The sequence below is a fragment of the Meles meles genome, chromosome 8 (assembly GCF_922984935.1).
Source record: "Meles meles chromosome 8, mMelMel3.1 paternal haplotype, whole genome shotgun sequence".
NCBI lineage: Eukaryota > Metazoa > Chordata > Mammalia > Carnivora > Mustelidae > Meles > Meles meles.
The window spans coordinates 15600028-15614206 of record NC_060073.1 but is presented as its reverse complement, the minus strand read 5'-3'; the positions used below and the strand labels follow the sequence as shown (position 1 = coordinate 15614206).

The 14179-nt window shown below is 35.4% G+C and overlaps 1 protein-coding gene and 1 pseudogene across 1 annotated transcript; one reads left to right on the top strand and one right to left on the bottom strand.

Annotated features, from left to right (window-relative positions):
- Positions 1 to 10180, top strand: part of LOC123948505 — a 372440-nt pseudogene extending 362260 nt beyond the window's left edge.
- Positions 10181 to 10856: 676 nt separating this feature from the next.
- LOC123949513 (olfactory receptor 4P4-like) lies at positions 10857 to 11792 on the bottom strand. The gene has a single exon (XM_046017028.1). The coding sequence runs from the start codon at positions 11790 to 11792 to the stop codon at positions 10857 to 10859; it is 936 nt and encodes a 311-aa protein (XP_045872984.1).
- Between the last annotated feature and the right edge of the window lie 2387 nt (positions 11793 to 14179).

The following is a 14179-nucleotide window of genomic DNA, read 5'->3' as shown; positions in this document are numbered from 1 at the left end:
GTTTGTAGCAACATGGACGGGATTGGAAGAGATTATGCTGAGTGATTTAAATCAAGCAGAGAGAGTCAAGTATCATATGGTTTCACTTATTTGTGGAGCATGACAAAGAACATGGAGGACATGGGGAGATGGAGAGGAAAAGGGAGTTGAGGGAAATTGGAAGGGGAAATGAACCATGAGAGACTATGGACTCTGAAAATCTACCTAAGGGTTTTGAAGGGGCGGGTGGTGGGAGGTTAGGTAACCAGGTGGTGGGTAACAGGGAGGGCACATACTGCATGGAGCACTGGGTGTGGTGCAAAAACAATGAATACTGTTACGCTGAAAAGAAATTTAAAAAAAAAAATAAAGTGAGAGAAATTATTAAAAAAAAGAAAGAAAGTTGCTAAGGAAGTAGATCTTAGATGTTTCACTCCCCCCCCCACAAATAAACGTAATGTGAGGTTGATTGATGGATCACCTGACTTTATTATAGTAATCATTTTTTTAAAGATTTTATTTATTTACTTGAGAGAAAATAAAAGTAAGAGGCAGAGCATGAGCAGAGGCTGGAGGATAGAGGGAAAGGAAGAGCAGTCTCCCCACTGAGCAGGGATTTCCCCTCCCCAATGTGGGACTTGTGGGATCATGACCTAAGCTGAAGAGAGATGCTTAACCTATTGAGCCACACAGGTGACCCTGTAGTAGTCATTTCACAATGTATACATGTAATTGCATTTTGTACTTTAAGCTGACACAGTGTTGCATTTTGTACTTTAAGTAATTGCATTTTGTACTTTAAGCTGACAAAATGTTGTAGGTCAGTTCTGTCTCAGTAAAAGCTGGGAGGGGAAACAGATGAAATCAAAATAAAGACTAGGGTTTAGTTAATATTAATGAATCAATATTGGTTTATGAATATTGATAAATGCAAAATGGCAATGTAAGATATTAACAGTGAGGAAAACAGAAACTGTAGTACCCTTATAGAAATTCTATATGACTAAAATTATTCAAAATTTTCATTTTTTATTTTTTAATTTCAAGCATTTTTTTAAATTCCAGTTAGTCAATATTTCAATTTTATCATATAGAAGTGCTTTCAATGCTATAGCCCAAATGTTGTTTTTTTTTTTAATTTTGCATATAACTCTGCTCACATCATCTCAAAATCTCACACAATTAACTACATTTCCAATATCATTTTTGTATGGTAGAATGTGTCTTTGACTAGCTTGTACTTATAATCCATAAATCCTATTTCTGGCATCCATAAATGATACCAAAGGAACAATTACTCTGTGAGATATTTTCCTATCTCCCTCATCCACATCTAGCTGTTCCTCCTATTTAAATACAGATGTTTAGGTATGATGTTTGACACCAGATTTTTCTCACAGGATTTTTCATCTCTGAATTTCTCAGAGGATTGACAAAGGGATTGAACATAGGAGAAATGGTGGTGTAAAATAGAGCAACTACTTTATCTTCAGGAGGAGTGGTCAGAGGTCAAAGGTAGGCAAAGATTGAAGACCCCCCAAACAAGACTATCACAGTGATCTGAGCCCCACAGGTAGAGAGGGCTTTGTGTCTTCCTTCAGCTGAGTGGTTTCTTAAAGTGAATAATGACATAGGAAAAAAATACAACCACAAATGTCACCAAGGTAACCAATCCTGAATTTGTAACTACAAAGACACCAGCAAAGTGGTTATCAGTACAGGTAACTTTCAGTAAAGGGAAACTTCATAAAAGTAGTGATTGATTTCGTTAGGACCACAAAAGGGCCACTGGGTTGCCATAAGAAACTGAGTTTAGGAGTGGAGATCCCCACCAGCCCAAGTAGCTAAGACTAAAAGATTGCACCTTGTCCTGTTCATGATGAGTATGTAGTGAAATTTGTAGATGGCAACATAGAGATCAAAGGTCACGATGGTTAGTATAGAGACCTCAATGTTTCTAGAGAAGTACATGGAAAGAGTTGCCACATGCAGTTACGATAGAAGACAGATTTTCTTCCCTCTAGCAGGTCACCAGTCAGTTTGGGTGTCATACAAGAGGTGTAGCAGTTGTCCATAAAGGATAAGTTGTCCATAAAGGACTGAAGAAATAGTACATTGGTTGGAGAAAAAGAGGGCTGCAGTAAATAGAGATAAGTTTTCCTACCAACAAGGTAGGAACATAACACAGTGAGAAGAGAACATGAGAAAATATTTGTATGTTATAATTATAAGAAAATCCCAAAGGGATGAATTCAGAGACATTCCTCTATTTCTCCATATATTTTAGTTTGCAAATATCTGAAAAGAAAGAAAACATTAATTTGTGTAAAAAATTATCAACATGATAATTATATAAAATTTGCCAAAAATGGTTGGGCATTATAGAGTATTCACACAAATTATTCTTGTTATTTAGAATTAAGTTTCTTTTTGTATTATGTATTGTATTTTACAAATCAGTTGTGAAATCTAATGTGAAATGGGTATAATAATATAATTTTTGACTTCACTATTAATAAGACAAATGATTATTTGATGTGTTAGATTACGTTAAAGCAACCAAATATAATTGCCAGTTATATTATTTAGGAAACGAAAGTTTAATTAAAGTTTCCAAAGAAGCAAAATCTTTTGCACATTTTTAACTATGGTTTAGGGTCAAAATATGGAATTGCTGAAGCATATCTGAGTTGATCGCACTTTATGGCTTTTCCTAAACATTTCATGGGTTTTATATACAATCTAGACAATAAAAGTCAATAAAAGAAGATGATACAGAATGTGGTTTCAAAAGAATTTTGTTGGGAAAGGGGGAGGGGGTTCTGGACATTGGGGAGGGTATGTGCTATGGTGAGTGCTGTGAAGTGTGTAAACCTGGCAATTCACAGACCTGTACCCCTGGGGATAAAAATACATTATATGTTTATAAAAAAAAAATTGGAACGGGAGGCGAACCATAAGAGACTATGGACTCTGAAAAACAACCTGAGGGTTTTGAAGGGTCAGGGGTGGGAGGTTGGGGGAACAGGTGGTGGGTAATAGGGAGGGCACGTTTTGCATGGAGCACTGGGTGTTGTGCAAAGACAATGAATACTGTTAGTTGAAAAAATAAATAAATTTTAAAAAAAAGAAAAAAAAAGAATTTTGTTGTCAGCACTCAGTGACTATTTGTTACATTGATGAATGTACAAAAAAGTCATAAATTTATATTTTTGTACTGTCTTAATACTTTAGGGAAGAGAGTATAAAAGAGAGAGAATGCATTCTTGGAACTGTTTTATCCAGTGGACAAATTGATACCCGATGTGAATGCAAACATTTTCAAGCCTAGCTAAAACGTAGCGATAGATGACTTTAAAAAGCAGAAGGCTTCTAAAGCAAAGTTTATTAGAAGCTATTAAATCTCAGGATTCACAATTTCAAAACTTATGCCTTCAACACATTTTAGCTATTGAATAGGTCATTTGCATAGCATTTAAAAATGACCCGTATTCTGAGAAACCAATTCTACTCTAAATTATTATAAAACTCTAATTTCATCAGGGAAAAAAGAAACTCAACTTGTTCATACTATGACTTGAATTACTATAATTACTATAAGGCCTCCTCCCAGGACCCTGGGATCATGACCTGAGCCGAAGGCAGCTTCCTAACCATCTGAGCCAACCAGGTGCCCCTAAACTATGTTCTTTTAAAATGCACATCTCCCTCCCACATCTGCTTCTCTGATCTGTTCCATGAATGTGGGTTTTAGGGGACTACAAACCATGATCTGGTCCTACACCAGCTTAACAGGGGACACTCCATAGGCGGTCACCAAAGATCTAAGATGTTAAAACTAAAAAGTTCATTCATGAAAATAGGAACGATGAAGTTTATCTCTCCCATTTCTATAGAGGGTCTGAGTGCTGTAAGAATTGCTTTTCACAAACTAGAGAAAGAAAACCAGAAATAGGGATATGTGAGATATTACCAAACATGAAAGAACATTCATTTCTGTTCATTCGTACTTATGAAATCCTAAATATCAAAAATGTGCTCGAAGGTTGATGCATATTATTGTTGAAAAGCTGTATTTCTTGTTCCTCCTTTAAAGCTGCTATATCTAAGAGAATATGCGGGAGAAGCAGAAGACAATGTATTGACAAATAACATACATTTATAACGATATGTGTGACAAATATGTGATATATAAATATATATGTGTAAGAAAGACTTTATAGGGTTGGGGATAACATCTGATGTTGCATTAATATTCCTGAACCTTCGAGAGCAGTCAAATATATCCTATAGGCCAAGTGACGGACTATACAAAACAGGACCCCAATATTTATTAAATTTAAAAAGATGAGGGAAATAATAGAATAGAGCAACATATCTTAATTTTATATCATTGAATTGGCAAAATTAGTCAGAATCATGTCCAATCTAGATATATTTGAAGAGTGCTGAAGGAAGGTATCACATGAGTACGATACTGTGGGACTCACAGCACTCAATGCAGTGGTCATTAAGAATTGAGAACACAATATTGCAGTGACATGAAAACAAACACAGAATGTAGCTCTTTATTTTTGCTCAAATATCGCACAATATCACATAACATCATGAATTAATTAGCTTAAATTATACCATAACATTGCATAGAACACTGTAAATTAATTACTTTTTTCTGTGGAAGAATATTTTCACACCTTTCCTTCTCCTCATTCATGATCATGCAGCTGAATAGTATGAATACATTTTCTGCTTGGGTTGATCCAGGATCCTGTTAGGGAGAAAATAGTTTGTCCCTTTCTTGTGCTTCTTTTTTGGGATGAAGTTGAGTAACTTTCTGATTATTACTACTGTCAAGAACAGCTGGACACTCGGGAGTCCAATATGCTTCTTCTTTTTCTACTTAACCAAATCTGACATCTGCTTCTATACTTCCATAGTCCCTAGAATGATTGTGGATGCCCTTTTCAAGAAGACCAATATCGCTTTCAGTGAGTGCATGGTACACATGTTTTCATTTCATTTCTTTGGTTGCCTTGGGATCTTCATCCTTATCCTCATGGCTGCTGACCACTACGTGTCCATCTGTAAGCCCCTGCACTACACAACCATCCTGAGGTGACAGGTCTGTGCTGTGCTGGTGGCTATGGCCTGGGTGGAGTCCTCTGTGCATTCTTTAGCTCAGATGTTGCTGGTCTTGAGTTTACCCTTCTGTGGTACCAATGACCAAGGTTTTTGTATCTTTGCAGCCCTTGGTGAAACTTGCCTGAGCAGATCCCTATGTGATCAACTTACTCCTGGTGTCCAAATTGGGGCCATTCGCCCACTGAGTTTTGTCCTGCTGATGTGCTTAAACGATGTGTTATCATCTTGCATTCACTGAACACCACAGTGCTGAAGGGAGGAGAAAAGCCCTCTTCCACTTCATTGTGGTCATCCTGTATATTTATATACACACGTCCTGCAACCACCTTCCCCATGGATAAGATAATAGCAGTATTTTATACTCTTGGAGCAGCTTGCTCAACACTCTGATTGACACTCTGAGGAATGCAGAAGGGAAAGCTACCATAGGAAATTATGGAGCAAGAAGTGGATTTCAGATAACTAAAGAAAGGGGCACCTGGGTGGCTCAGTGGGTTAAAGCCTCTGCCTTCAGCTCAGGTCATGATCCCAGGGTCCTGGGATCGAGCCCCGCATTGGGCTCTCTGCTTGGCAGGGAGCCTGCTTCCTCCTCTCTCTCTCTCTCTGCCTGCCTCTCTCCCTACTTGTGATCTCTATCTGTCAAATAAATAAATAAAATCTTAAAAAAAAAAACTAAAGAAAGGAAGTTTCAAATCTTTTCCTCATAGTTTGGATTTACCTAGAAATCCATAAAGAATATGATCTTCGGGGCACCTGGGTGGCTCAGTGAGTTAAGCCTCTGCCTTGGGCTCAGCTCATGATCTCAGGGTCCTGGGATCAAGTCCTACATCAGGCTGTCTGCTCAGCAGTGAGCCTGCTTTCCCCTCTCTCTCTGCCTGCCTATCTGCCTACTTGTGATCACTGATTGTCAAATCAATAACTAAAATCTTAAAAAAAAAAAAAAAAAAGAACATGATCTTAATGTGGTAGTGTTAATGTAATCCTGTCTTTGGACATGAACACTACTTCATTCAGGAAAATAAGCAATAAGGACACACACACTGGTTGGGGTTAAGTCAGTTTTATGTAGGAACAGACAGCATAAGCTACAAACAGGTACACAAGGTCTATAGCCTTAGATGTGCTTCACCATTCTGTCTCTGCCTGTCTCATCTGCCCTACCGCTTGTGGTTTTGATCTGGAGCTTGCCCTGTCCCTCTTCATGTGAACTCCTGGTGTTCTCTGCTGCTCTGTTCCACCCTGAATGTCTGCATCTACAAACTAGAGGCTATTGTTCTTCCAGTCTCCATTATTAGGCACTTCTGTGTCATCGCAGCTGACCATGAACCTTCAATGTAGTTGTTCTTCCTGACTTAGTAGAAAGTATCAGATTCAAATGATCATAGGAGTTTCATGCTGTAAAAGATACCATGTAATCTAATAATCTCCGTTCCTATTCTTGGAGTTATATTCTGCAATCCCTTCTTTTAAAGATTTTTTTTTTTTAAATTTTAGAAAGACAGAAAGAGAGAGAGACAGCAATCTCCTGAGTAGGAGTGGGACAGAGGGAGACTCTCAAGCAGACTCCCACTGATCATGGAGCCTGAGATGGGGATCCCTTGTCACTGAGATCATGATCTGAGCTGAAACAGAGTGCCAGATACTCAACTGACTGAGCCACCCAGGTATCCTTATATTCTGAAATCTTATGATGTTTACCTACATTCTTCTAGAACAGTAACTGAACTTGGTGAGAAAATTCATGTTTCTGAGGCAGTTCTTTGTTATTAAGAGGGCCTTAGTGGTTGGGTTTATACGCCTAGAAGTATTCTTTTGGTAAAATATACTTTATGCTCCTATATTGGTCCCTTCTTATTCTGGGGGTGCTAGGTTTCTTTTGAATCATACCAATGATAATAATTTGTCTATAATATTAATCATTATAATTATAGCTTGATGACCTAAACCAAGGATGATATATTTATGTGACAGAAGTAGAGTGGATAAGAAGTAGATAATAGTGAATATTAGAATATTAATTACTAAAATAATAAGATAGTCCCAAGGATGATATTTAGCCCTTGAAACAGAAATATTTACATCACAGACATGAATTATGAATTCCTCTTCTTGATAAAGAAAAACAGGTCATTGTAAAAAAAAAAATCACTGCTTTTCAGAAATTCAAGGATAAAGAAGAATGGGTAAATAGGCCAAACTTGGGATATTTTAGGGAAGGGAAACTATTCTGTATGATACTGTAATGATGGATACATGACATAATGCATATGTCAAAATTCATAAAACTTGGTAACACCAAAAGCAAATCCTAATGTAAGCTATGGATCTTAAGAATACTGTACCCATATTGATTCAGTAGTGGTGAGAAATGTATGACCCCAGTGCAAGATGTCAGAGAACAGAAACTGTGAAGAGCATAGAATGTATATGGAAAATCACTGTACTTTTTGTGTAATGTTCCTGCAAATCTAAATCTGCTTTAAAAAATAAAATCTATTAAAAAAACATGTTAGTGAGAATGTGCCATTCTGTCACTACGGTACTTGAAAATATTTTATTTGAATTTTTAAACAAATTTATTTTATGAGCCACAGATATTGATGCTCTGAAATCCTTTACAGTTTATGCTGGTATGCTGTGCTAATCTCATTAGTGAATATAAAATATTATATTATCTGTGGTTACTTCTTAAAAATTTAGATATTCTAATATTGCAAGCATACATTTGAATGCTGTTATATCTCATGAAGAATTTGCAGCAAAAGGCATTAGCTACATTACACAAGATAGTCTTTAATACTGTGAAATTTGTATGCTTTTTAAATTTTCCATTTATGTTTCTGTTTCTTTTAACCTGCAAACTTTCTCAACATTTTCACTGCAATAAACATACATGCAGAAGTGCATATATTTTTTGCAAATAGTTTAAGTCTCAACTAATAGCAAAATATGCTTGGTTTTTTCCATTAAAATACTTAGATGTATTTTAGATTCTGATATGGAGTAATTCTATAATCTAGTCTTCAAATCCTCAGACAGGATTTTGTGTAACAAAAATGACTGGCATCTAAGAAGTTCTCGTTATAAGAAAATAATTTGTAAGTATGTGTGGTGATGGATGTTAGCTAGACTTATTTCAGTGACTATTTTTCAATATATACTCTAGTCAAATCATCATGCTGTATACAAGAAACTAATATAATGTTATATATCACTTACATCTCAATTAAACTAAAGCTTATGTTCTCAACTTTTTAAATATGAAAGCTACAGTAAGAAGTTTGAAGTCATTTCCGTGAAAGCTGTTGATTTTATAGAATGCTAAAGTCTGGTTAATTTGGAATGTGTGTTCTAGATTTGTAGCAGAACAAGTCCTAAGCCATAGGTCAATATTGTGTGCAAATAATAATTTCAATCACTAATAATGTTCTAAAAGAGAAATTCATTTTATTAAGAAAGGATGATAAGAGAAACAAATAATAACTACTATACAAAAGAGGTCTTTAAATGAATCTGTTGTTTAATTTTCTGAACTTCTATTTCATGTTCAGAGACAGCCTTCTTAGCTCCAGCTAAGTAATGAAACAGTATAGAACGTGCCTAGGAGAAAAAGTTTAATCTGACAACAGTTGGGTTTCTTTGTGTATAACTGCAGAGACAATCTGTCCACTTCCTCTCTGCTCTAACAGCTCTGGTGAGTTTTGCCATTCCCGTTATCTTTATTACTATTTTTTTTCTTCTCTCTATACCTGGTTGTTCTGGGCCTACAGACTGACTGCAGCCTTTGCATTTTACTCACATATTCTAAAAAGCTTTCCGTGTCTTTACTTCTCCCTTTTAATAAAATCCTGCTATCTAACATCTCCTCTATAATGACATTTGCTGTGTTTCTTAAGCAACCTTTATTTAAATCCTAACAAGCATGAAAAAAAGGCCTTTCTTACTTTTTTTTTCTGTAGAAAATCTTTTTCAGATGTCTCTTGTTCATTCCACTTACAAGTTCTGCTATATTTATCATGCCATAATGTATATTTTTAATTAATAAACTTTATTTTTTAAAGCAGCTTTAGGTTCACAGCAAAATTGAGCAAAGTACAAAGATTTCCCATAATTCCCCTGACCCCATACACAGACAGCCTCTCCAACCAGAGTGATACATCTGTTACCATCAAAAGAAACTACACTCACAAGTCATTATCTCCTCAAATATTCTTTTCATTAGGCTCACACTTGATGTAGTACATTTTCTGGATTTCGATATGCATAAGGACATGTATCCACAACTGTACTAACATACAGATGTGCTTCCTGCTCTAAAAATCCTCTGAGCTCTGTCTATTCATTCTACCCTCCACACTGACCCTTGGCAAACACTGATGGTGTAGGTGTCTCATTGTTTTGCCTTTCCAGGATTCAGATTTTTATTTTTATTTTTTTAATGTTTTTTTTTTATTTTTTTTAATTTATTTGACAGAGAGAAATCACAACTAGGCAGAGAGAGAGGAGGAAGCAGGCTCCCCGCGGAGCAGAGATCCCGATGCGGGACTCGATCCCAGGACTCTGGAATCATGACCTGAGCAGAAGGCAAAGGTTTTAACCCATTGAGCCACCCAGGCACCCCCAGGATTCAGATATTTGCAAATCACATAATAAATACCCTTTTCAGATTGCCTTCTTTTGCTTAGTAATACACATTTAATTTTCCTGCATACCATCTTATGGCTTGATAGCTCATTTTTTAAGCACTGAATAATCCCATTGGCCAGAAACATCACAATTTATTTATCTGTTCACCAGTGGAGGGAGGTCTTGTTTGCTTCAGAGGTTTGACAATTATAAATAAAGCAGTTATAAATATCTATATGCAGCCAAAATGTGCTTGCAAAATGTACTTTAATTTGCCCTGCTTGGTTGACCATGTCTTAATCTGTCTTTGGCTAAGCTTTATTCATTTATTTATTTTTCCTCTCTCTCTCTTTATAGCAAAGAAAGTCTTCAGTTCTGGGTCCATTAACTTTCCCCTTATCAACTGGAGGCAGGTAGGGTTTGTCAACATTTACATTGATTATTCAGTCCCTTAGGTTTTATGAGGAATGTTTTGTATTCTGGTCAATGGTGGAAAAACAAGTAATTATTGACTCTTGCTCTGTCTTAACTAGGTATTACTATTATTTTTAATATGAATTCAGAAGAACTGTTGACCAGGAGCTGATTTAAAACAGGTTTTCTTATACAGAGTTCTTCATTGTACAGCTGATTTCTGAATGCCCTTAGAGGAAGTAGAAATGAATGAGCTATCATAAAGATACCTGTGATGACTTAAAGTCATTATTTTAATTTTAGATTTCAACTTCATCACTAGTGAAGAATGTGTATCACTATGTGGACTGGCGTATAAGCCCAGGATTTTTAATAGAGTTATCATTAAAATTGTTTTGTCGTTATGATTTACTGACCAAATAGTGTAGCTTTATTTGATTTGGCAGTTTTTTCTACAGGTGATGCTAATCACACCTCCTTAATACTCCATAAAATAAAGTTTTCAATTAATTCTGGTATATGGGAATTAGGATTCATTTAGCTATCTCTTTAAATTTCTTTCTAATTCCTCTTTATTTCATGAATTTCATTCATGATAGACATTGAATATAAAGAAAATGAAATATTTTTAGCTCATTTAGTCACATCAAGCTCATTTTTTAAAATAAACTTGCTTAGGTATATGTTTGCTCAAATTAATTGCATACTTCCTTTGAAAATAATGTTTGACACAAAACTTTCCTCATGGCATTTTTCATCTCTGTATTCCTCAGAGTATAGATTAAGGGATTGAACATAGGAGCAACGATGGTATAAAATAGAGCAAATATTTTGTCCTCAGGGAAAGTACCTGGAGGTCGAAGGTAGGCAAAGATTGAAGGCCCGAAAAATAAGATGACCACTGTTATATGAGACCCACAGGTGGAGAGGGCTTTGCGTCTTCCCTCACCTGAGTGATGTCTTAGACTAAACAATATAATGAAATAAGAAACAAACAAGACAACAAAGGTAACTAAGGCGACTGTACCTGAATCGGCAACCACAAGGATCCCGGTGATGTAGGTATCAGTGCAAGCAACTTTCAGCAGAGGGAAGATATCACAAAAGTAGTGATCGAGTTCATTAGGACCACAAAACGGCAATTGGATTGCCATCAATAATTGAGGAAAGGAATGGAGAGCCCCACCAGCCCATGCAGCCATGACTAGGAGATGGCACGTTGTCCTGTTCATGATAAGCAGGTAGTGGAGAGGTTTGCAGATGGCAGCATAGCGATCAAAGGCCATGGCGGTCAGAATGAAGATCTCAGTACCTCCAAAGAAGTGCATGGTAAATAGTTGTAACATGCAATTACCATAGGAGATGGTTTTTGTCCCTCCTAGCAGGTCAGCAATTAATTTGGGTGTAATGCTAGAGGTATAGCAGATGTCCATAGAGGATAAGTGGCTGAGGAAGTAGTACATGGGTTGGTGAAAAAGAGGACTGCATTGAATGGAGACAAGGATCAGAAGGTTTCCTGCCAATAGGGCAATATAACTGAATAAGAAGAGCACAAAGCAAAATATTTCTATGTTCTGGTCATATGAAATTCCTAGAAGTATGAATTCTGAGATGTTTCTCTGCTTCTCCATATCCTTGAGTTTGCTATATGTTCCACACAAATGAGTATGTATCTGAAGGAAATAAACAGAAATGTGGTGATAACTTAATAATATGATATTATTGATATTATTAATGATATGAAGTTTACTAAGAGTAGGTTGACATGAATATTATATTAATATTAATTATTCTTGATTTCTTAAATTAAGCTGCTTTCTCCTGTTTTATTGTGTTTGATTCTATACAAGTATTATGGAATAATTTTACAATGGGAATGATTATGTATGTTACTCAGTTTTATTGATAATGATTTTTAAATATTTAAATGATATTTTGAAAATTAAAGATGATTCATTATTATTAATTATATTGCTTAGATAAGAAAGAAGATTTATAAAAATTCTGCCAAGTCAAAAAATACTTTGTTGTATATATCTCAAATGTGTGTGCCTAATACATGAGGGCAACTTTCCTGTTTTCACCCTTTTCTGGTCAAATTCCATGAATTATCTGACACTGAAACCTCAGGAAATGCAAACATACCAGTCTGAACCACTGAAGCTTAATTTGTATAAAGCACACTCTTTTTTGCTATGTGACCAAATATTGCCAATGGGTCATGCTAAACCAATGGAAATGATTTTATTTTATAAAGCAAAGAGTGGGGGGGAACTATACAGCAAAATAAAGAATGTATATTTATGACTGAAATTGTGGAAATAAATTAGGAATTTCATTCATTTATTCTAGTTACATTTCATGTGTTAAAGAGAATTTTAAAAATGTAAATACTGTGACTGATGGTCTCGATGACAATCATTAAAGGATAGATAAAATCATTAAATTGCTCAAGTATGTTTCAATAGTGCCTGTGTTATGCTCTTGTCAAAAATTTCCTGTGTTTGTATACAATCTAAGGAACCAGTGTCAAAAAGGGGGATGATACAGAAGGTAACATTAGTCAAACTTAGTGGTCAGGTTGTACTCAGCAATATTTATTGAAACAAAATAAATGCAACATTCCTTTATTTGCATCTTTTGTATGTGATGTGTAATTTTAAGACATTATTTAATTGATTCAAAATAAGTTAAGAATAGAATGCTGTTGGAGGAGTTTTATTCCTCAGTGATGAGGAATTATCTGCCCAGTGGGTTTGAACAGCTAGTGCACTTCCTATATTTCTCTGGACCTGCCTGGACAGTCATACCTAGGCCTCCAGATGTCTATTTTTAAAAAAACTCAGAATGCATTTGTAGCAAAGTTACATAGAAATCATCAACAGTAGGGAATTTCAAAATTAATATTTATGTGTTGTATGGTCCTATAGACTATTATATATAGATAATACATCCATGCACATATATGTATTATATATCTATTTATCTTATATATATTATCTCTATATGAAATGATATGATATGATATGATATTACATTATATTATATACCATATATAGAGAGAGTTAACAGAGAGGCATTCAGGACATGGTCCATAAGGTAGGAGAGCAATTCTGCTTTGAATTATTATACTAAATTCTAACTTCAAAAAGGAGTAATTTTTAGTGTTTTTCTACATTTTTTGAAAATAATACTGAGCTACAGAGTATTCAGCATTTAACCTTAACTAGTCTTTATCTGAAAAGTTTTAGGGAGGTAGAAATCATTGACCTATTTTCTACTCATTGCAAGTGATGTTTATTCTTTGTTAATGAGGTAGAAAATGTTAATTTTTCAGGAACAGTTATTTACCTAAAACAATTTGATTTAAGAAGAATTATTACTCAACAAGACTCAAACAATTTAAAGGCAGAATTCACTTAACTAATCCAAATCTCTGATTTTAAAAAGAAGAAACTCATACCAAGAAAATCTAATCATTTCCACAATGCAGGAGGTATACTCTGAATGTCTGGAGACAGATATCCTGATTCTCCCTCAATCTGGGACTAATTTCATGGAATAAAGCTGAGTGGGATGATGATGGGTGTCATGAGGAAAGCATGAAAAGACTATCCTGAATTCATAACTGCCTAGAAAAGGATATGCAAGACGATGGGTGAATAGACACGGAGTCTCTCTTCCTGAGTATTTATGGAAATAAAGATATACGGACTACTTAACAAATGTTGTCTGGAATTCTCTCATTCTAAATCATTTTAAATAATTTCCCTTCAGTTTCACCAACATGTAGATTGTATAAATCAGGATTCTTCCTTGTTTCTAGACCATCATTGGCATTGAATCCACAATCGTGCTACTTACCTACCCATCTCACCCTGTAACCTGAGGGTCATTACACATGATCGCTGCAGAGAGCAGATGTAAAAGGGAAAAAAGGGAGGAGATTTATTGCCATAAAAATAACATTTTGATGGCAGAGATATTATAGACACCTCTTGTGTTAAAAACTGAAGTT